The 23,566-nt window shown below is 36.5% G+C and overlaps 1 protein-coding gene across 2 annotated transcripts in view; it reads right to left on the bottom strand.

Annotated features, from left to right (window-relative positions):
• Positions 1 to 23,566, bottom strand: part of ldb2a (LIM domain binding 2a) — a 96,147-nt gene that overhangs the window by 17,212 nt on the left and 55,369 nt on the right. For both annotated transcript variants that reach the window (XM_015013184.2, XM_015013185.2), the window contains exons 3-5: positions 20,274 to 20,446; positions 10,852 to 10,974; positions 3,865 to 3,948 (exon numbers count right to left, since the gene is read on the bottom strand). In XM_015013184.2, the coding sequence (XP_014868670.1) occupies positions 3,865 to 3,948; positions 10,852 to 10,974; positions 20,274 to 20,446 (380 nt within the window). The remainder of the gene's footprint in view (positions 1 to 3,864; positions 3,949 to 10,851; positions 10,975 to 20,273; positions 20,447 to 23,566) is intronic.

The raw sequence follows: 23,566 nt of genomic DNA, 5'->3' as shown, positions 1-23,566 counted from the left end.
AGAAGCTGCAAATGTTTTAGGGAGGGGGATCTTTGTGGGTGGACGTGCTCACCAAACGTTTGACTTCAAATCTGTATCCTATTATCTGTAAATGTTGGCTATGCAGAGTTTTTCCATTACATTGTCTATTACCACAAATGTTTAAGTTCTCTTGGTGTTTCTGTGGTCTATTAGGAGGATCTAAACAGCTAAAAATGACACAAACAAGCAAATTTGTCAAGATTTTTTCTCTTTGTCAAATGCAGGTTTGCAGTGTTTTTATATAAAAACACTAATGCTTTCAACCCTCCACTGTCATGAGTTATACATCATCATAATTTCTTCCTCATTTTTATTTGTGGATAATTATGTGGTTGCACTGGAAAACACATTGCTTAAGAACATCTACAACAACTATTGTTCATTTAAAAATAGCATCCAACCCTTCCATACTAGAATATGGGCCTGTTGACGGGTGACTCAAGATTTTTCCCATTTAAGTTAAATTTTTTTCCAGACTAATAAGAGTTTTGGTTCTTTTTCAGGCTGCTTGTATTGTTTAAGCACAAAAACTCACTCTGACTTTATAGCAGATATTTTTACAATGATCAGAGTTTACTTATACAGAGGATCCATTCCTATTTGCTCCTCGGTATTTGCAGATATTTCCATGGAAAGTGTCTCCAAATTATTTGCGGAAAATTTTTCTTAGCGTATAGCTAAAATATATTATTCTGCATTCAATAGCAGCCGACAGTTTTATTGACTCACCAACACCACAGTGTAATTAGTTTAAGAAATCTAGGTGGGAAGTTTTTAAAGAATGGATATCTATTTCTTTAAGAGGGAGATAAACCATGGCAACTGTCTGAGTTAGTAAAACATGGACTCTACCAAAGAATTCACCTGCTTGGCAAGTTTAAAAGCACCTCCAAAGTTCACAACAATGTCTGACATTTAACTGGAAATAAAGGTTAAAAAAAAATCAGAGTTTTAGTCAGGTTTCTTCTGTTTAAAGCCTTAATGGTCAGCCAGGATTTGACCCAGTCTAAGCTGTCAAACAAAGGATAAGGGGGTAAAAAGAGAAAGGCCTAAGACCGAACGCTGGTTAATACCAGAAGTGATGGGAGCAGCTGAAGAGGAAAACTGCCCTACATGAACTGATAAGCTCCAGTTATTATGACCTAAATCATGAAAAGACTGTGATCCCTATAAACTGCTGTAAATGAGACAACAAGTTACTAAGAAGACGTTTGTGTATTGTTGTGTATTAATGTCAAATTGATGGCAAAGACTGAAATTCATTTAAAAGTCCATTCTCTAAAAACCTGAGGGCAATTTACAAATGAGATAAAAAGGTGTTAAAACAGACGTGTCAAGTTTTCAAGCAGGATTGAAACAACTCTAGACAACGAGAAACAAAAAATACAAATATTTTTACATAGTTAATTTTTTTCATACCTATTCAGACCTGATTAATACTTAAATTAAATTCTCAACTTTTCCACACTTCCCAGGGCTGACTGACTTGGCCAGTGCAGTCTCCTAACATCTGAGTGTTAACTACTCTAATGTGTCCACATAGTTGCTGTCTCCTAATCAGATTGTAATGTAAGGTCAAAATTGCTGCAGTGACGGTAGGCGTGGGTTTACGAAGTTGCTCAAGGGCACTCTCATAGTCATTATGGAAAGAAAAGGAGACTGTTAATCATCCGTTGCATGCTCAAATGATCTCATCTGACCTTCAGCATCCCACCACTCCTACTTTTCTGATGTCACTCCTAATCAGCGGGTTGTTTCCTTCTTGGAATGCTCTGTACAGTGAAATAAAAAGAAACCTTTACAGGAGACATTTATTAAGTACAATCCACCCACAGCTATTTGTAAAGCAGTGTTGGAGGCTTTTATGCAACCTGTGTTGCAACATTAAGAGTCCAAGCAGAAATGATAGATGTTCTCCAGTTGTTAAAACAGTCGATCTAACAGCGGCGAAGTCAGCTGCTTAAGTCAAATTACCCTACATGAACACAGCAATGTTTGCTCCTTTTTCCTCAGTTGGCATGTTGGTTCTGTTTGGATGCTACACCACTAGAGGAAAAGTGAGCATCCCTGTGGCAGACTAATCCAGTGTTCTCCTCTGATGGTTCCCTCCTGACACAGTAATATCCCTCCCCGGCTCAGCCAACAAGTCCTGGCTCTCTGCCTGAAAACAAGGGCTATTTTCAGGCTGAATAGTAGGAAGCCAGCATGGAAAGACTTAAACACTACAAATGAAAAAAAAAAAAAAAAAAAAGATGTGTGTGTTTGCGTGTGTGTGTGTGCGCGAGTTTGAGAGGGAGAGAAGTCAAGTTGTTGCCCCTTTAGCTAGGAAGCCGTCACTCTCTCTTGGAAGGATTGATAAATGTTGGGAAAGGCCATTTCCAAAAGAACATTATTACTAGTTTAATGTGAAGAAAATGAATATTTTACATTGACAACCTCAGATAAGAATGACGAAAAACATAATTCGTAGAATGTGAGACTAAACTATACAGTGGTGGTTTGAAAACTGAAGAGTCTGACCTCAAGATGGATTTAAGGCAGTGCAAAAAAGAAAGTTAATTGTATTATTTTAGTCTATTATTTTTTTTATATTCTTCTGAAGTCAACTCAGTGGAGATTAATCTAGGCTTTAGGTGTATTGTTCAGGATCCTCCATGATAACAGAATGAAAACAATATTTAAAATAGAGTAAAAGTTTATTCTAAGAAAGATTGCTAGTTCTGAATTCATCAGACAGGGATTTCTGTGGCATATATGAGGCATCATGAGTCACACTGAGACCGTTTAGACACCTTAACTTCACCCATTAAATACAAGTTTTCAGCACTCAAGGCATAAACACCATTTTATTTCTTGAGTGCTGACCGCGTGAATCACCAAAATAAAGGAGCAGAAAGAAAACCTTCAGTTTGTAATTAAAGAAGCTTGAATTACGCATTCTCCCATTTAGCCGTGCTGGAGTTGCCTTCTGTATAGAAATTTTTTTTGTTACAGAACAACAGCAAAAGGAAAAAAAAAGAATAAAATAAAACCCATCCTGCTCCCTCGCTCCTTCTCTGTGTGTTTTTCTTCACTCGGCTATAATAAGCTGCGAAGGTGCCGTACTCTGATTCGCGCCATTTCACAATTATGAGTCTCAACAGGGAGCGTTCATTAATGTTATGCTAATTTTCTGTATCCAATTAATTCTTTCCTCTCCCCGTTTCTCTCCTCTTGTTCCCCCGTTTGGAAATTGTACCTGTCAGTCAACTGTGGTGTTGGAAAAACACAAACAAAACCCGCTGAAATCATCACTAATGCATTCAGCAAGCTTATATCCTACATTACTACATGTTAAAATGCAGAGAAAAGTATGCGTATTAATAAAGTAAAGTTAAACAATGTTATTTCTTTATATGTACACAATCAAGTGTGGAAAAACCCAGGAGTAATAAAGCTTTAATCTTTAATTGGAGTAGAAAACTGACAAAAAATTTGTAAATTTAAGCTAAAAAAGCAGGTGAGAAGAGAACAAAAAAAATAACACGTGCATTCAAACCTGCAAATGCAAAATTTCTGAATAAAAATTATGACTTGACTGCAGAGCATGTAATGTTTTCTGACAAGAAGCATATTACAAATAAAGAAGCATGAACATTCTGCACAATACAAACACTATGCTGTCTAGACAAGCTACTTAATTAGAAATTATGAGCAACATCATTTTTCTATGTATGGATATCAGATAACAATAGCTCCTTGCGTGCATCAGGAGTGACAGAAACTAAACCAAAAGCAGAATGACATTCTGAGATACAGCCTCCTCAAAACACACACACAGAAATTCATACGCAAGGTACTTACCCTGAGGTAGTTGAGGGTGAAGTTGGTCAAGCCCATGCGCGTGATGTTTTTGGACAGTTGTTCCAGCACCTGAGGGTCTTGCGCCTAAAATCAGGAGCACATAAATAAAATAAGGAGATTTATGTATATTTTAGCCCATTTTATATTCTGTTGGACAATAGTTAGGTTCATTAGTATCTGTTTGAGGTATTTGATTTTCATTTACCTTCACACTCTTGCAAATTTGACAGCTGATCAGTTAAATTGCTTGAATTTTCACAAATTTCTAGCAGCATTTGCTGTTGTTGATTTATTTTACTAGATTTGAAATTGCTGAGTGTGGGTTTGTCATGCCACAGTTTCAGAGTGCATTGAATAAATAATGACCAGATACAGAACCATGAAGCCCAAAGAACAGAAAAAAAAAAAGCACTGGCTTTAAACCTTTTGCTTTGTACTTTTATGAAGAACACAAAGAGCATAGCAAGATGGTTAATTTGCATGAAGCACAAAATAATTAAGAAAACAACAACAAAAAAACTAATAAATAAATCTTAGAACTCCAGCAATTATATTGAATGTTTTGGAGAAAAGGGAATATTTTAAAAAAAGTTTTCTTTCTTAAAAAAGTAAAAAAAATAAAAAAAAATGCTGGCAATTATAGGGATAAATCTAAAGGCTTCTTTTTCCCTAAACTTGTTTGCTCCACAGATAAACATTCACATCATAAAGAGCTGGAGGTATTGACAGACCAAAACACAGCCCAGACTAAGCAGAAGCAGCGCGCACACTTGGATTCAGTGCCTCATGAAAAATGCATAATTCTATCTCCAGTCGCATCTCTGTGTGGGGAAAGTCATGAGGGAAGCAGGGGAGTCCTTTTGTACCGTCAGCAGACCAGCATGAATGATAGCAGGATTGAACTAGTGTGCATTATTTGACAGCTGGCAGGATCACAGTCTGAATTACTTTACTCATCAAGCAGAATTAGGATGAATGTACTGTACACATATTTTTCTTGGCATCACTGTCACAGCGATGCATCAACTATTTAGAAGAAAGTTGAGGAAAGACTGACACGAGATGGAGGCGATCAGCTCAGGAAACTCAGCAAACAATGGGAGTAAAAACCAGAGCAGAGGGTCAATTATGAAGTTTAAAATTAAGACAATAAACTGTATATACATTAAATCTAAGAGGAGACAAAAAAGAATGTGTAAATGTGTCTATAAACAGTCCTTATAGAAAACTACAGAAGCTTAAGACTTAAAAAATAAATAGTTATGTCTCGTCCTTCAATGTAGTAATGAAAAAATATATTAAAACAGATGTTTTAAGATGTAATGCAGTCACATTTAACTCTTAGTGCTTCTTGGTGGTGGCAATATAACAGCTTTGTTTTTATTGCCTTCTGTTTGTGCCTGTGCCATAATCTAGTGCAGAGGTTCCCAAACTGTGGGGCGCGCCCCCTAGGGGGGGCGCCGTGTCATTGCAGGGGAGGCACGGGAAGCCATCTGGATGAAAAAAAAAAACAAAACATGAACACTGTATGCGCTGGGTTTTTACCTTAGAATGGCCAACTCTCTGTTATTCCTATGTCAATTTGATACAGTAGAGGCTTCCACACCTCCCATACTTGTGTCCTCTGTCACTTTTATCAGCAGTTAAAACTGTTTAATCCGTTGTTAACATGTTGTAACCTGTTTTTCTGAGCCGCCTTTAAACGCAACATGAGCGCTACGACGCTCGCGCTGGGTTTCCACCTGTGAAGGAGACCTGCTGCTGCTGGGCGGAGCTACAGGTGTGTTAGAATCACGGCAGCAAACCAGCAAAACGCAAAGAACTTTTCACAGTTTTTCCCTCCAAACTAACCGACTGAGTTGAGTAAAGCTGCTGGATGCAGGTAATGTTAGCTAAAAGATGACTAGCTAATATCAATACAGAACCTTAAGCTTAACAAGTCGGCTACCGATGTTGGTGTCTATTTTCAGCTACGTACATTCATTTTGCCCCCAAAAAAGTCGATGTCCCCCCGCCCGTCACACGCGTTATTTCAACCAGACAGCCATTTGTAATCCATAGGGGGGGCGCAGAAAATGTTTGGAAACCACTGGGGGGGGCGCAGAAGAAAATGTTTGGGAACCACTGATCTAGTGTGTTTTCAATGGGAATTTCATTTTAAAGGAAGTACTATTACAGCAACCATGACAATTGGTAACACATTCATTACTTTATTTGCAAAACAAAAAAGGTATTTTAAATGCACACATTGACAGCAATCCAGTAAAAGTTTAAGATAAACATTCATAAAATATATGAAAAAGCTCAATTTTACAACCTGTAACACTACTTGTCCATCTCAAAAAAATTAAGTTGATGAATAAGATGCAGTTTTTAAAAATGATTTGCTGATTATGAAATTAATTTAAAAGTAATTTTACAATCTCTGTGCTGGGAATATAATACCCAGAAAGGAAACATTTAAAGCTGCAAATGATCTTTCAAAAAGTGTATTGTGTTGTGTCCAAATTAGCACCTCAGGTCTTTCAGTGAACATTAAAAATACCAAAAAAACACATGAATAAATGAGTCTGTCTGGGCACAATTCCAACATCTGCTATCCATCCTTGTACGATATTTTTATTTTGTATTTTAAAAATAAATTCCATTACAATGGAAACATGTTTTTGTTTTTTATGTCACTGACAGCCGACTTTGTGAAGTCAAGAAGTAGATGCTACAGCATTCAAATGTGATATCTGCCAATCGATTCATTTCAGGGCTTTAAAAAATATAGTGCCATCTAGGGGTGGGCAAAATAAATCTAAAGTTTTATTTTTATTTTGTGGTAATGTACCAACAATTATGAAAAGTAGAAGCAATAAGAAAAATGACAACTTCAAGCAGCTGTGTGCCACGCTAATCATAGTCCCACACTGTAACTCTATTTAATCATATTTTGAAATGTATTGATATTTACTGAGGCTTTCATCAAACCAACAGTGAATCATTTTGACAATACAAGTTATGTTTTTTTTTTATCATTAACTTGTGGATTAATCTTTAGCACAATGAATCCACACTTTTATCATGATAAAAAAAAGTTCACAATAACAATAAATGATACGACAAATGCTACACTCTCACTTATGTGGCCAGTCTAATCTGGTCAATTCTTTATCAAATTCAAAAGTTCCAGAAAGAATAAAATATTTTTCAGCTTCATATGAGGTCTGGTAAAATATTAAAAAACTACGCTCCAACCCTCGCTTTGAAAAGTGGGTTCTTCCAAAGCAGCTAGAGTTCTACAAGAATCTGAAGTTTCAACTCCGCTGTTCTGACTCCCTTGTGTCTGTATGTGCTTTCATTAGCTCAAGCAGTGATCAAAAGAATGTACTTACACTCAAACACAAATCACAGAAGACCTGGCCAGGACCCACAACAGCCCACAATATCCCACTCTCCAGGAATTAGCGTGAATACCCAGAGGGGCCAATTTATTGGTGAGTGAAATTCATAAGAAGTTTCAGGCAAAGAGCAAGACTGGATCTTAAACCTTTAAACCCACATTAAAAAAGAGAAAAGGATCCTATGGTCGTTTCAAAGCAAACTAAAGAAAAATGTAATGATGAGATGGGAAACTTGTGATTTAAATTTAAAAATTGTTGCTTGCACTTGAAATGTCTTATTTGACTCACAGTACCTGTTCAATTTTCTCTTTTATACTAATAAAGTGAATAAAACAAATATTGGTGAATATATACACACAGTGAAAGCAAGACTGTATTGGAAGCTGATGCTTCCTGTCTGTGTAAAGATCAAGCTATGGTTAAAGTTGACCTTTTTCCAAGAATAGTGCTAAATTCATGGAGTAGAATATTTTGTGTATGTGTCTCTACATGAAACTACATCCCCAGCGAACTATATTACTACCTGAATAATTGACAAGTCATATTAAAGCAGAAAGCAAATATGCTAGCATTACCCTGCCTCTTCAGCTAGCTGCTCTGTATTTAAACATTGTCAGAAGAAGTAAGATGTTCAATAAATGACTGGAATCAGACACAGTGGGGGAAATACTTATTTAAACTCCAAGTTAAAACCAATATAAATAAATTTATGATGGAAAATTTGTACAATATGGGTGTTTCAACAGACACAGAAGAAATGTCAGCAAAATATCCAGAAAGAAATCTTTAAATAAGGGCTAAAAGCTGATTTGCATTTAATCAAGTAAGTACTTAATAAGCATTTTTAAAGTTCAGTTCAGAAACTAGTACACATGTGAAACTGACAGTTTCACATTGTATTATTCTACGGCCCAGTGTACATATTGTTTTTAGACAATCTGCAGAGTTAAAAGATCAATGACTATTGATAATTTCACTATCCACATAAGCCAGCTTCAGTCAGTTATAGTGCTTCACTTTAGCGTCCCCTGTGGTCTAAAGGAGAATTACAAAGATAAGTCTCAAAAAAATATTGTTTTTTTTCTTGCCTTTCAGTCCTGAGTAAAGGTAGTGTGTCATATGGCAGAAAAAAGTAAAATAAATAGATAAATAAAGCTTTGCTTGTCTTCAAAACCAAACAAAACAAAAGTGTAATCTGTAAGCTCCCCACATTTTCCTAAAAAAGAAAAAAAATGGATTTATCTTATCCTTCAGTTTCTATGATCACACACAAAAAAAACTTCAATCGAAAGTATTTTAATCTGTATCATCTTCAATAATATGTACAATATAAATTGTTCTCTTTTGCTTTCTTTTGATGTATGCTTTACAGTATATTCAATCGTTTTTTTGGCCTCATGAAAAATTATGCTTTTTGTTTCACAGTGAACCTGTGCATACAGAGTATATCAAAATATAAAGTCTGAACAGAAACCACCTAAACCCAGGTCATAAAGCAGAGAGACAACAGCTTAAACATTTGACTCTTTTAAGCTCCCTCTTTTTGCACCAAAAAACAAATCTGAGTGGTTTTTGTTTAATCCATTAGAATTATTTTTCTTTCATACACTGACTTAAAACACTTGAGAAACTGAAAACAGGGACCTCTGAATTCACTTTATGTGACTAATCCTCTGCTGCAGCAAACTTTACATTAGTCTGAGCACGTTCTAATCAGACAGACATGCTAAGAGTTCAGGTAATGTTACCTTGAAAGATTTCAGTGATAATTTTGATTGTCACAGCTTTTATGTAAAGCTGCTGTGGATTTCTAAAATATTATGTGCAACTATTGGTCCTCGAATCACACAAAAGAGCCTGGAGGCTAGTGGGAACATATGCATAGTTTTACTTTATTTTATTTTTAGTGCAGCATCATATGGTTTCATCTTTTCTATACTCGATGCGTCACAGACTGAGTAATCCATTCAGTGGAATTAAGAACTGAATATATATGTAACCTTTTGCTGTATTATATTTTTCTCAGACAAAGTTCTTATTTTTCCTGTTCAGTTTTTCAAGCAAACATAAATTCTTTTATATTCCTTTGTTGGCATATCCTCACAAAAGGCTTTTAAATACGTCTCTGCACTGTCCACCGACAATCTCTATTAGTCAAAAAGTCAACCAAAGCAGACATGCAGTGCTGTGGAGAATGAATTTAAATATCAGAGACAACCAGAGTAAATACAAAGCTGAGTTTTCATAGAGTGACTTAATTAAGAGAAAAATGTTTTCCAAACCAGCCTGTCCAACCTCTCTCTAAATGATGAATTAACTGGGATTAGCAAATTTCTTTTAGTCAATTTCAGTACCTATCTTATGAATACTGCCAGACTTGAACAATCAGGAAATCTCTTAAAAAGAAAAAGATCCCCAAAATAAAAGCATCGTTCCCTGTTCCAAAGAAATTCAAGAATTGGACAGAAACAAAGTCAGTCATGTCTTCAAAGGGTTACAAAGCCATTTCTAAGGCGTTGGAACCGATGTGAGAGCCACACATGGAGAAAGTTATCATTTTCCACAAAGGCATGTTAATAATCACATACAGCTTTAAAATAATCTGTGATTGAACAAGACCAAAGTATACGATTTTTAAAGGTGTGTGTCCCCTTATGTCTGGTGTGAAACTAACAGCATTAAAGAACAACACATAAAACAGGGTGTAAAACATGTCAAGCATGGTGGTGGTAGTGTGATGATCTGGGAACACTTTGCTATGCCAGGAACTAATTGACTTGATGCGATTAATAAAAATCTCTGAACATCCTGAAAAAGAATGTCATCAGTTTGTGACCCTAAGCTCGGACAATGATCACAGTTTTCTGGGCTGATGTGTTAATTCAGATTTTTTTTGTCTTAAATCGTCTCTAAATATGGCAACAAAACCAGTAAGTTGGCAACAGTGCAGTAACTATTGTTACTCGGATGTGATCTGGCACCAGGTTTGTCAGTCAGTCCTCTCTCACAGCAGAGCAGACCTTTGCGGAAGTAGAGGAGATCAGCGGATAAGCTCTGTGTCACTGATCTTCCAAAAATGTACAAAACTGAGGCTAATTTATTGAAGCAGCTTTACAGTGATCCAAAACAACACCAAGTCCACATTTGATTCAGAAGAACAAAATCCTAATTTTGGAGAGACCCGTTTAAAGCTTAAACTTAAATCCAAGTGAGACACTGTGTCACTAACTTCAACTGGCTACTCATGCATGAAACTCCTTGACGTGGCTGTATTAAAATTGTTCTGTAAGGAGCAGTGGAACAAAATTCATCTACAGAAATGTAAGAGATTGCCAGTTACCAGAAACTCTTGAAGGAAGTTGTTGATACCAAAGGTGGCACAGCAAGTTACAGTATTAGATTCATGGGGGAAATTAATTTTCTCCACAAAGTGCCAGTGTACTTTTCCAAAATAGGTCCCAATTTTTAAACTGCATTTTACTAATTTAGCTTTCTCTGATAGCATTATTTGCTTGTTGATATGAAACATTTAAGTTTGGGAAATGTTTTCACACTACTGTTTGTGTTGTCTGTTGTGTGTCAGCTGTGTCAGACTTACGTGCATGGCCAGGATGCTGCGCGGGATGAGCTCCCGGTACTGCCGGATGGTAAAGTGCCACGTCTTGATCCTCATCAGATCATCGAAGGCGAACTCCAGTATCAACCGACCCTCCGTGCAAACCTGGAGAAAGATCCCATATTTACTGTTACCTCACATTCTTCCTCATTCTTATGTTTCCTTAACTGACTGGTAGGCAACTGTCAGATCATTGTAACACAGGAAAAAAAAAAAAATGTTACAGTTTATTGTTCAAGTACGATTTCTCTAAAAAAGCTGGAATTGTTTTGTCTCAATTCTGGAATTTGCTAAAGGACTTTTCAAGCTATTATGATCCCAATATTTACTCTTTCCTTGGGCCCCTAAAATGCAAAAATAAAATGTAATCTGCAGAGGGGTGTGTTTACACCAGAGACAAAAGAACTTCAGGTCAGAGAGAGTTGCCAATTAGGAGGAGACGGAGAGAGCCAGAGAAGGGGAAACTGAGAGGGGAAAAAACATTATTTCGCCCCTTTAGCTGAATTCAGCTCTTGCCGGGGCTCTTGCGCTTCCCCGTATTTCGTTGCTGTGACAACCAGGCAAGAGACGGGAGAGAGAGAGAGAAATGGAGAGACAGACAGAGAGTGGGGGGGGGGGGAAATCAGCTGATTAGTTGGCATGGCAACAGCAAAGATGTAATCCCACCAGACACACTCTAATCAATGCCCCCAGCGCAGATGGTCTCCTGAGGATCAACAAGAAAGAGGCTAGCGGCCATACTGAACCCCCCCGCCCCAACACACAAACACACACACACCCACCACCGCCAGCCCTTCATCCCACTACCGCGACCCTCCCCTTCCTCACCCCCATCCCCCTGTTCCCAGCCAACTACCTCTGTAACTCACGTGCCAACACACTCAGTTATACAAAAAAAGAAGAAAAAAAGAAACAGAATCTCAGCGGCGCTAAAATCACTGCATGGAAAACCGTCTCTCTGCTGTTTCAAATAGAAAATTAGATACCGTGAAATGTTCCCACTTTTATCAAAAAGTCCTGTTTGCTGATATATACACCCATTAGAGAGTAAAAATAAGGGAAAAAAGTTTTGTTCAATAACAAAATGTTTTAGACAGACACAAACTTTTAGATTACATGCAAAAATAACAAAATACAGAAGTAATTATAGCCAATAAGAAATAAAACATTGTGTATATGACTCTGTTAATCTATAAAAGCTACAGCAAACCATCAACAATGCTCAAACAATATGCTGAGTGTAATTTCTATTGTTATACAAATTTGCATGTCTTCTTTTCCAAATGCCATTTTAAAATTGTTTAATGTCCTTAACTGTAATGTAATTTTTTCAGAAGTTGGGTTATCTGCTCTGTTATAGTTGTGTTTCTCTTGTTAAAGTCAGACTTGCTGCACTTAATATTAAAAAGGACAATATGTCATGAGAAATTTGGGATTAATTTGGTGTCTTGTTTAATATGGTTTTGTAGCTTGGAAAATAAATATTTTAAATGAGTGACACTTCAGTGTTTAGTCTGATATATTTGCTAGAGCTGGTGGATTTTAAATTAGGTCTCATAGTTATTTTTCAATATAATTTAGTTACTTATATTTCCTCTTCTTTTGGTTAGTAAGTCAATTTAAAAATCGAGTCAATAATTTCCAGAGTGAAAACAGAGATAAGATAATCCATAAATTTAAGGATTTTGTAGCCTTCAACTTGCTACGAAACACTTCCTGATGTTTTCTGTTATAAAAAAGTATAAAGGCAATGATTTAAATTTAAATTTGAAATATTGTTAACAGTCCACTTTATTGAAATTAGAATTAGAAGAAACTTAGAAAAAAAAATCAACTTGGGCTGTTTTTTTTTTCTTTTTGAATTGCATTTCATCCTTTTAATTATGTAGTGGATTATTTTTCTGCCCCCTGGCAGCATATTTAAAACAAAATATTAAGGTGAGTATGAAAAATAAAAAAATAAAAACAAGTAATTCCTGACATCATTTCTGAAAGTTAGGTTGTTTCTCTGCATGGCATTTACCCAGGAGCAGTGAAATAACTTGAAATGTATTTACCAGTGAATCAGTGTCTTATGGTGCTTTCCAGGTCTATTGCCTACAGTGAAACAACAATGCACTATTGATTCCTTCTTCCATAGTGCCTACTGTGTCCTTAGCATTGCCTTCTAATATCGCTTCTATTTCTCTCTGCAGTCCTTCTGCTTCTCTGCAACCCATAGATAAAATCATAAATGGCTTAAATCAGAACCAGAGAATAATACTGTACTCTAATTGTCAAGCCCAATATATGCACAAGAATTTGTCTTTGTGGTGCTGGTGCAGAGACAAAATTGCAGCCAAGGCTTCATATTTTCCATCAGGAAGATTCAATCACACAAGCTGGTTATTTCTCCACAGCAAAAGTCAGTTGGTTAAACCTGATATTTTCTCAACAAAGCTCTAGCCTATTATTTTTTAGCTAAACAGCTTTCCCTTATGAAAAACTAAAAGAAAGAAAATCCAGATGAATTAAAAAGTGTTCCATTAAATGCTACAGCCCCTCACAGAGTCCCCATTGATTTAAGAGCAGGGTCATAAATCTTGCACACAACGGGGCTGAGATCTCTGGCTCAAAAGAGCAAGAAAGAATAACAGTGTCCCACTGCTGAGACACTATTCAATACTGTGCCTCAACCTGACAATCAATTAACGGAGGAGCTGAGAGTCATTAAATTGAGTATTATGAGCATTTATCACAACTTCTGATAAATTTAAACAGGATCAATGTTGACTAAATATTCTAATTTAGAGCAACTAAGTGGTTAATACATGACGAAGGATTCTGACAGCATGACACATTTAAAAGTATGATGGTATTAACACACAGATATTTAAACCAAAATAAATAACATGAGTAATTGTTATTAAAACAGGAAATAAAAGGTTATTAAAACTGCTGGTATTCACTTTTGCAGAAAATGTATATTTGTGTTTTACTGCTCATTAAAACAAACAAAAGCTTTAGTTTAGCTGATTAACTAGTTCCTGTTTAATCAGACAGGTTGTTGACAGTCATGTCGCTTGTTCTGTGCAAACAGCCAAAAGTGTTACCAAAGTAAGTGTATTAAGGGGCTTTTTTTAGCTGGGATTTTCACAACTTACAACTGTAAAGAATTTCTAATAAATAACTTTGAATTTTTCAACAGAAAAGCGTAGCAGTCATTTGTCAGCCAGCTGAAAGGCAGTGCACAGCAACAGCTGGGGAAGTTCCAGGGATTATGTTCCTCACTCTGGTCCTGGTGTGTCTCCTGATGCCTCAATATTAGGACTTTAAACCATAAAAACTCAGTTTAAAAATGTTGATACCAGTAGGTAAACCAAGCCTGTATTGCACCGTGCAAAAGTACAAGTAGTACAAAAAAGTAGAACTTGATCTTGGTTCTGCTGTTTTAAAACTGTTTTTAAAGAGAGACTAATTACTGTTTTGTGCTGGATCCAAATTAAACATTTAATAAATGCATGGCTTATTATTTTTAAGTAAATGCAAATGTAAATTGAATTAATTTCTTTAAATTTGAAAATCACCAGTGCAACTATTGACACTGGTCATGGTCACTATTGGCTCCGAGTCATGAAGTTAAAATACAAATGAACAGTTTGTCTGTTGACTAAATTCTGAATAATAAAATCTGTTTTTTTGTTTTTTTTACATTAATTCAGCCACATTTTTTAACTGGTGACTGAATAACTCACATCTGAATGAAACAAGTTTCAAACTCCAAGCTTATATTAAAACGAGTAAAGATGCAATTTTCTCTTGATCGGTCAAGACAAATTAGAGAAATTATTTTATTTATTTAATGCATCAAAAGTAATAATGCCCACCATTCTTAGCTTTCCTTCAAGTTTTAGATAATTTGATGTTTGGATGTCTAAGTGTATAATTTGTCCTTCTGTTTTAAGAGAAATACTGTATTCATTTGCATCATCAGAGCCCAGTTAATTAATACATATACATAAATTACCAAAGAGGTACATAATTACATGTATTCAATGGTAATGAACAGAACAAAAACAGTTTGGTAATAATCCCTTTTCATTTTTAACCATTGGTTAAAAAAAATCCCTCCTGAATTAGATACAGTTGAACTGAAACCATTGTGTCACAAAGTCGCCTTTTCCTCTTTGCTTGCCTCCCAGCATGCAGAAACCCCAGCTGGGCACCAGTAACAAGGACCAAGGCCTCAGAGCTAACACACTCCGGTCAGGGAAAGCAAGGCCTGCTGGGTACTGAATAGAGGTGTTGGGATACTGGAAGGTGGCTGAGAGGTTGGGAGCTTTTGCTCAAATTGGCACCCCGTGTCACCTTGTCAACACCTCTCAGCCTTGTGAGTCACACACACACATTTTCCACCTGCACCTAGAGAGCTCGCCCACTCAGAGAGCCCCTGTAGCTCCACCCATTCGTTAGATTATAACACTCCGCCGTAGCAGGAGTGACATCAATTCAGGGAGAGAAAAAACTCAAGACCACGGGGTGCTGAACGAGAAAGTCTTTACATCTAGCTTGTATTTATATTTCCACCAGTAAAATTAAATTAGGTGATTCTGGAATGCTGTATTTGTTCAACAGCATTGCAGCAGACAATAATAATTTACAACACATCTCATTTTACAAACTATAGCCAATGATGATTAATAACGGGGTATATCAGTATTTTCTGCCAGAAATGTGGGTACAATGTTTCCCACTAAAAACAAATCCTAAGGTTAAGCTTTGTTTTTATTGTAACACTACAGAAGATTTGTCTAGAAGCATTACACTAATTAAACAGGCAGTTGGAATTTAACCAATGAAATGCTATGAAGTCAAATCAGACCAAACTTCTATTGTTTCAATCAGATGGATTATGATTTTGAAGAAATGAATTAATAAATAAATATAAAATGTTCATTCATTATTGTGGCAATTAGCAAACACAAATTAGTTTAGTAGTTGTAACTAACCTAAAACAAGAAGTTTTGTCTGATTTAATGTCAGAAAAAAAGAGACGCATGTGTCTTTATTTGGTGAATGTAAACTTCTGATTTCAACTGTGCTTTCAAAAACCTTGAACAAATCAAAGGCTGATAAATGAAGTATATGGGCAAACATGTTCTGCTGATCATTGTACACAGCCTAGTTTTATGAATGCAGAGACTCATCGTTGTTAGAGCAGGAACAGAGTTAGCTAACCCTAACCCATCTTTAGTATACCCCTCAATTATTTATGGCCTTATTCTGACAAAGTCTCAAAAACATTCATTAAAGATATTGACACTGCAACAGACCGGCGACCTGTCCAGGGTGTACCCCACCTCTTGCCCGGAAAGTCAGCTGGAGATAGGCACCAGCAACCCTAAAGGACCCCACTAGGGGACAAAGGTGTTAGAAAATGGATGGACGGACGGACGGACGGATGGATGGAAGATATTGACATGGCAGCATGCCACAGTAACAACCAATTTGGACATCCATAACTTAGTCTTAACTGTCACTACATCCCAGAGGTACTCAGGTGGATCCACATTTGGTAACTGTGGAAGCCATTTTAGTAGTTACCAAAAATGACTTCCAAATTTTTGGTAGCTACTCAAATGTATCGACTACAATCATCTGTGGATAACTAAAATCTGTAAATACTTGAGACCCCATCTTAAAATGGGGTCTCAAAATGGGGATGATTAATAGTTCAATTATCCAATGTACCTTCAGTCATTATGCACAGTGAAAACCATTTTAGCACCGTCACAGAAGCTAACATTTATGGTGTTTCTTATCTCTGAAACCAATCAGCATCATGAAAAAGAATGGTTTTGCTGGATTGGCTGCTTCACAAACACGACAAAGTATCATGTGAAGTTCCATTGCACCAAACTAATTCAGCTTCCCAAGGTGCATCTTCTTTAGAATATTTTAGATATGCTCGACAAAACATATCAGCAATTAAGCAGTGTTTCCACCAATAATTTGAAGTTGCGTTCCACAGAATAAGGTGCAAATAGATGGGTTAAATTTGAATTGAACAGCAAACACATTCTGTGAAATAATTTTTACAAGACCCCTACTACTGCGGATTTACAAGAACACCAACTATTGGCCAGTGTGTTACCAGTACAAGAAGATGTCGACTGTATTGCATTTGTTGTTTCTTGCTGTTTTGATTTTCTGTTAATGGTGAAAGGGTTAAAATGCACCCATATGTGAAGTTTTTTGTTTCTGTCTCTGATCATTACAGGATTCCCAGACTAACCAATTAAATTGATGCTAACTGTGCTTTTAGAACTCATTGAAAACATTTAAGAAAAACAACAGGAATCTAACTCAACTTTTAATATACCACAATATTTTTTGAAAAATATGCAAAGAATTAGACTTTTTGAAAGACGGACGGAGGAGCAGAAAGAGACAGATACAGGCAGAGAGAGAAAGAGAAGGAGGCAGAGGCAGAGCAAGAGCACGAGTTGGGAGCTGGGGATGATTTCTCCAGGGATGAAGGATGCGGGTATGTGTGTCTGTGCGGTATGTGTGTGTGTCTGTGCGTCTCGAGGGAGCGGGGGTGGGGAGAGAGAGGGGAAGAGAGGGGGGATGAGAGAGAGAGCGTTGGAGTAGAGAGCGAGGGAAGAATGAGCGAGCCGGCAAGGCGGGGAGGGGGATGAGCAAAGCGGCGGTGGGGGTGATGTGCTGTGGTGGTGGTGTTTGAGGGAAAGCGAGGCGAGGCAGAGCTGATTGAGATTCGGGCCTCCAGAGCTGCAGGCTCGCTGCTGCCGCTGCTGCTGGGAGCTCAGACAGAACACGCTCAGTTATTGGAATTTTTTTTTTCTAATGAATTAATTCTTCTCATCCAATTTAGGTGAAGATGAAAAGAGAGCAGGGCTGCAAGCATCAAATTTAGCTTTTTGTTGACCGGGCCTAGCCTGTTCTGCTCCCATTTTGTACGGTTAATATCTGACACTTGTAATATATTATAGCTTTTTTTGGTCCGCTGCTTTTGAGAAGCCTTGTTTACAAAACGCAGAGAAAACTCAAACAGCAACAACATGAAAAGAAATTTCCTTTTTCTATTACTTGACACATTCCATTCTTATTTATTAACATGATAACAAAAGAGCTCCTCTCGTTCCACTTATACTAAAGTATAAACTTGTTTACACATAAGCCGACACTCCACCCTTGCCCACAAAAATTGCCCCCGTTTTTCTCCCCCTGATTGAAGCTAAACTTTTATTCATGTAAATATCTGCCACATTCAAAACAAGAGCATGGTTGAATGAAAAATCATGCTCACTGCTACAGAGTTAAAATAAACTTTCTATTAAATTGAAGCCAGATATGGTGATGATTGAGCAGATGTTAGGAATGACAGCTGTAAGTTGATGTAAGCCAAGGTTAAAGCTCCACCTTGTTGCTGTTCTTATAAAATAACTTGGACTAAGTTTCAAATAAAGAAGATAAACTATAAGTATCTGATTTATAAGAAAATATCAACATTTTGTAGGTTCTGCTCATCTCCTTCAGAATAACTACACATGTTGTGACATTGTTTTTTATCTTGCCACAAACACTTAAGATTATATAAAAATAATGAATAATAGTGACCAAAATTAATATTTTAATGATAACAAAGCATAATAATGTTAAAATTCAATGGTCAATAATATTTCCTTTATTGAAAACAAATCTTACATAAATACTTCAAGGATTTTATTACTACATAGTATGAGATCAGAGGTCAGTAAAGTTGATGTAATTATGTGTTAAATAATAAAAATGCATAAACTCAGATATAGGCTAGAAACTGTCAGAAGACTTGTAGTTGAGAATGATTCTTTGAGCAAAATCTAGCTTTATCTAGCTTAGCAACAGTGAAAATGCTAAAGCTATGCTCTTTGAAGCAGTTATTGCCAATTTGGCTGTCATTACATGACATTATTAGTTACCTGATTATGTTTTAACTCTTAATTACAGGTCAATTCTCATCATTTTTGTCAGATATAACAAATGAAATCAGAAAAAAATTATTTCATTAATTAGAATTTAACTTAATTTAGCTGAGTAACTTTTAAGGATTTGTTTTTATATAGATTATTTGTTTTTATAAATCACAATGCAGTATCATTTCAATACAAGAAAGGGCATAGGACTTGTCAAGCATTAAAAATCAAATTAAGCTAATTTGAGATCAAAACTAACATCCACTGTCCAATGTTTTATTCCCAAAAAAGTTGCTTGCTAAAACTCAAGTATTTCTAATTCACTTTACAGGCTTACAGCCTTTGGCAGGTCAACTAAAAAGTTAATTATCTGACTCACACACACAAACAGACACGCATACACACACACCTGTGAGTGAGTGCATACTGTCAAGTCCTGAAAACAAGAGGGGTGTATAGCCGTTTAATGTCAGAACAATCTGGTCTGGCGCTTCAGCTCAGGATTCATGGCAGAGGGAACATGGAATCCCTTTAGCTCAGCTGCTTGGCGCTGACAAGGTATCTGGCCTCAGATTCATTTAGACAGTCAGCAGAAGAACACTAAGAGTCAGCGAGCCATCTGGATCAGACCGTGGAGGAGCAGATATTCACTCCACCTCACAGGGGAATTCTGTCCCCAAAGACAAAAGCCGATGAGCTCAGCATTATTGCTTTCAAAGGACCTTTATGTCTGCTTTGGATCATTTTACCAGTGCAATTAGTGTTTCCTCTCATTTTGCTTGCTTCCATCTGTGTGTCAGTTACAATACAATCTAAACCACACTCTGCAGGCATCTTACTCCGGTCCTGATAGCTTTGCCTTTGGAGTACCTGCAGGCCTGAGAATCAGTCGGTGTCTTTAGCACTGTAAATGCCAGAGGGCAGAATGGCCAAATTTCTGATAGAAGACAGAAAAGTAAATATAAAGGATATTTCACTTAAAAATAACTACACTGCTTAGAACAAATATTTGGCTAAAAACAATGCTTTGCATGGTTAAAAATAAAAAAATAAAAAACTATTTTCAATGATTGTTTTTTAATATTTTTTTACTCAATGGAAGTATTACATTTGATATGTATAAAACAGTTTATTTCATAATAAAGAGATAGAATAATCATACAATTCACTTATGGATAAGCTGACATGTTTGGCTCTGCTTTGGTCAAGAATAGGCATTTAAAAATACAGGAAACATTTTTTATTATTTGATAAAGACACGAGCACCTTCCTGTGTCTGACATCAAGTGCCACTTCAAACAGCAGAGACAGCGTGAAAGAAAGAGGAAGAAACGGAATCAAAGGGTTTAAATGGGTTTGATCTTTAAGCACTTTAACACCTTGTCTCGCCATTATCATAGCACACAATCAATTATTTATGGAGAGAGAAGCTCAAGGGTCAGATGTTACCTTTGTAAACATTGGCTTCCCATGCTGGGTGACCATGGTGCACTGATCACAGTCCAGGGTGATGCAGGAGTTGTGGAAGGACTCCTTGGAGTGTTTCAGGATGTAATGGAGCTCGGTGACGCCGCCTTCAAACACTGTGCTGAAATAACGGGGTATCAACGTCCGGCCGATTGCTGCAGGGAAGAGAGAGGAGAGGGCAGGCATGCTGAATACTGAAGGAGCCCAAACATGAAATGATGCAGGAAAGATGGGATCAGCTTATGGACAAACAAAAAAGTGCTGCTGCACACCAACAAAATCCACCATTTATATTTACTTCATTTTTACTCTAAACTTGCAGGTCTTTTTTCTCAGCTGACAGAAATTTAAGGTTTATTAAAGTAGCTTACTATCTTGCTTAAGGAGCCTTCTGCATGAGCCGTGTTGTTCATTTAACCAGTTATATCCCAACAGGGAGATTTTGCCACGGCAGCCTGGGAATTTATTTGTCTGTTAGTTAAAGGTTGCGACAGTCTTGGAAACATTAATAACCACTTCAACTTTTTTTTTTTTTTTTTTTAATAGCATGTTACAGCCACTAACCAAAATGCATTTTATTGTAATTTTATGTAACAAAGCAATATAAAGTAGTGCTTAGCTTTAAAGCGAGAGAAAAAATTATACATGGGTTAAAACTTTATGATAAAATCAAAGGTTGTGGTGCATAAATGCATTGAACCCTTCCTGAGTCAAAACTTTGTAGAACCTTCTATCACTGTAATTACAGCAGTATATATTTTGGGGTATCCAATAAGTTTGCACATCTGCACACTGAAAGTTTTCTCCATTTTCTTTGTGAAATAGCTCAAGCTCAGTAAGCCTGAGTGAAACCTTCTATTCTTTCTTCAAAGGCCACTCTATTGGATTTAAACCTGGACTTTGACTGGGCCATTCAAACACATGAAAATGTACTGATCTCAACCCATATCATTGTAGATTTGGATGTATACCTAAGTTTATGACATAGAGTGGTAAATATGTGATTTAAAATGTATTTATTTCATTCATACCAAAATGATCTTTACTTGTAATACTCTTACAGGTACATCCTGAATGCACATGTGAGTAAACAGTATTGGGTCTGTATTCTGTTAAATGTATTTGTCAATAGAAAACCCTCTTTGTTACTTAAACTGCTTTGCTTTCTGAACCTTAAAGGATTCATTTGGGGCTGATGAAAATCCTTAAGCGCCTCTTCAGCTTGTTTTGAAGTTCTGAACCGAAGCAGAGAGACAATTAGTTTGACTCTGCATTAAAAACTGGAAACAGCAGGAGGTAACTGGCCTGGATGCATGCCAGGACTGGAGCTCAAAATCAACCTATTATTTTTGCACAACACCTGTGTGTTATCAGGTTAAACAAATGAGATAAAGGGAGATCATTACAAAACTTCAGAGAGATTGGTCTGAACTTTGGACACAACCATGCTATTTCCTGCTTCTTGGAGATATTTTAGGCTAGACTAATTGCCTCCTGGCTCAGCACACAAACCGTAATAAGAGCGCTATCTGTCTGCCTTTTTTTTTTTACTTTCAGGAGGATTGTGAAATACTCTATTCACTAGCTAGTATATAAGAATTTGTGAATTTTGTTCAGATTCTATTCAAAAAACAAACAGCAGAGCGTGTACATTGTTGCAAATAAATATTTTAAGTTACACATATCACAAAATTAAGATTTAATGAATATGATGCATGAAAACATAAAACACATTCATAAATTTGAATGTGTGTTTTGATGAGGTTTGTTAGGTGGTTTTAAACACATTTCTGTATAATTTTTTTAATATATATTATCAAATAAGCTACATTTTAACTAAAAAAAACAACTTAAAATAAGTACAAAATGAAAAGCACTTAGCAGCGCTGCTAAGGGCAAAAAGCTAAAAGCGAACCAGTAGCTGTGGTTATCAAAGAAAATTACTTTATTCTGTTATGTTTCAGATTAAATTGTAAGTATGAGGAATCCATAAAAAGCTTTAAGAAGACAGGAAGAGACCAGGTATTCCAATGACCTAAAGTGATACTTTGTTTACTGTATGACACCATCTACTGTATGTCACTGACAATCATAGGAGCAGCATAGTTATTAGGTCTGTTGCCTGGCTGCTTTTAATTAGAACATGAAAAGGTGAGTCCTGATGAAACTTCACAATGATCGAAAATTTAAATATAAAATCATGAAAATGATGACCTTCTAATTGAGGTCGGTTAGAAATATGAGCATTCAATTCAGCAGACACTATGGATATTGCCGGTGTTATTGATATAAGCTTCAGCATTTCTGCCACTAAAATCGATACTGGCAGTAATAGTCCATCCAACTAGTCACATATATTTGCATGCAAAGCAATAAATGCATTTCACTTAAAATATTCCAGCAAACCAAAGTTAGCATCCAGGCATTGTTTTGTGATATTGATTTTTATAAATGTTTGCAAATTGATACATTGTTATAATTCAATCCACCTTGCCAAAAAGACAAAAAAGGTTTTGGATGTCTTATTTTCTCTCCAAGTGTAATAAATAAATCTTCCCATAAATAAGTGAAAGTCCAAATAATTCACAACCCTTGATATTTAAAGATTTATCCTTAATCAAACAGTAAACGTTTCAGTATATCACTCTCCCAAAACAGGCTATCTGTGCAACATGTATAGTCCAGGTTTTACATAATCTTCAAGTGAGTAAGATCGCATTGAAAAATGCAAAAAAAGATCCCCCCCCAAAGAGATTTTTTAGAATAATAAGATTCCACGACTTAGTGTAGTGTTAAACTGACTTATTGAGAAAGACAGCTTCTGCAGTGCAAACCTTCTGCAGAAGCCAGAAGAGACAATGAGCAGGCTGCATGATGAAAACCAGAGGAGGAGTCAGGGAGGGAGAGAATGTCTTCAGTGGTTTATAGTCCTCAGGCTTTGTCTGGTTCCATCTTTCCTGAGCTAGCTATGGCTTCAAGGAGAAGCACAGATGATACAGTATTCATGCTGCACCACTCATGGATGTGTTGTAAAGTCCTGCCAGAAACCAACTTCTGAAAATGTGGGTGTATTCTACAAGTCTTTCAGATTTTACTTTTTAATAAAGGATATATTAGGATGTTTTTTTTTTGTGAATAAGTTATTTTGTGAAGAGAATAAAAAAAATTGCATTTGAATAAGAAGCTTCAAGAGGGGTTTCAAAAGCTATGTCTCACCGTCCCTCTACCTTGACAACATAATTGAAAATTCCTCTATATCTCCTCAAAAAAACCCT

The sequence above is a fragment of the Poecilia mexicana genome, unplaced genomic scaffold, assembly GCF_051168715.1.
Source record: "Poecilia mexicana isolate PSO_F unplaced genomic scaffold, ASM5116871v1 scaffold_10, whole genome shotgun sequence".
Lineage (NCBI taxonomy): Eukaryota > Metazoa > Chordata > Actinopteri > Cyprinodontiformes > Poeciliidae > Poecilia > Poecilia mexicana.
Note: the sequence above shows the minus strand (reverse complement) of the source record. Positions and strands in the feature narration are given on the sequence as shown.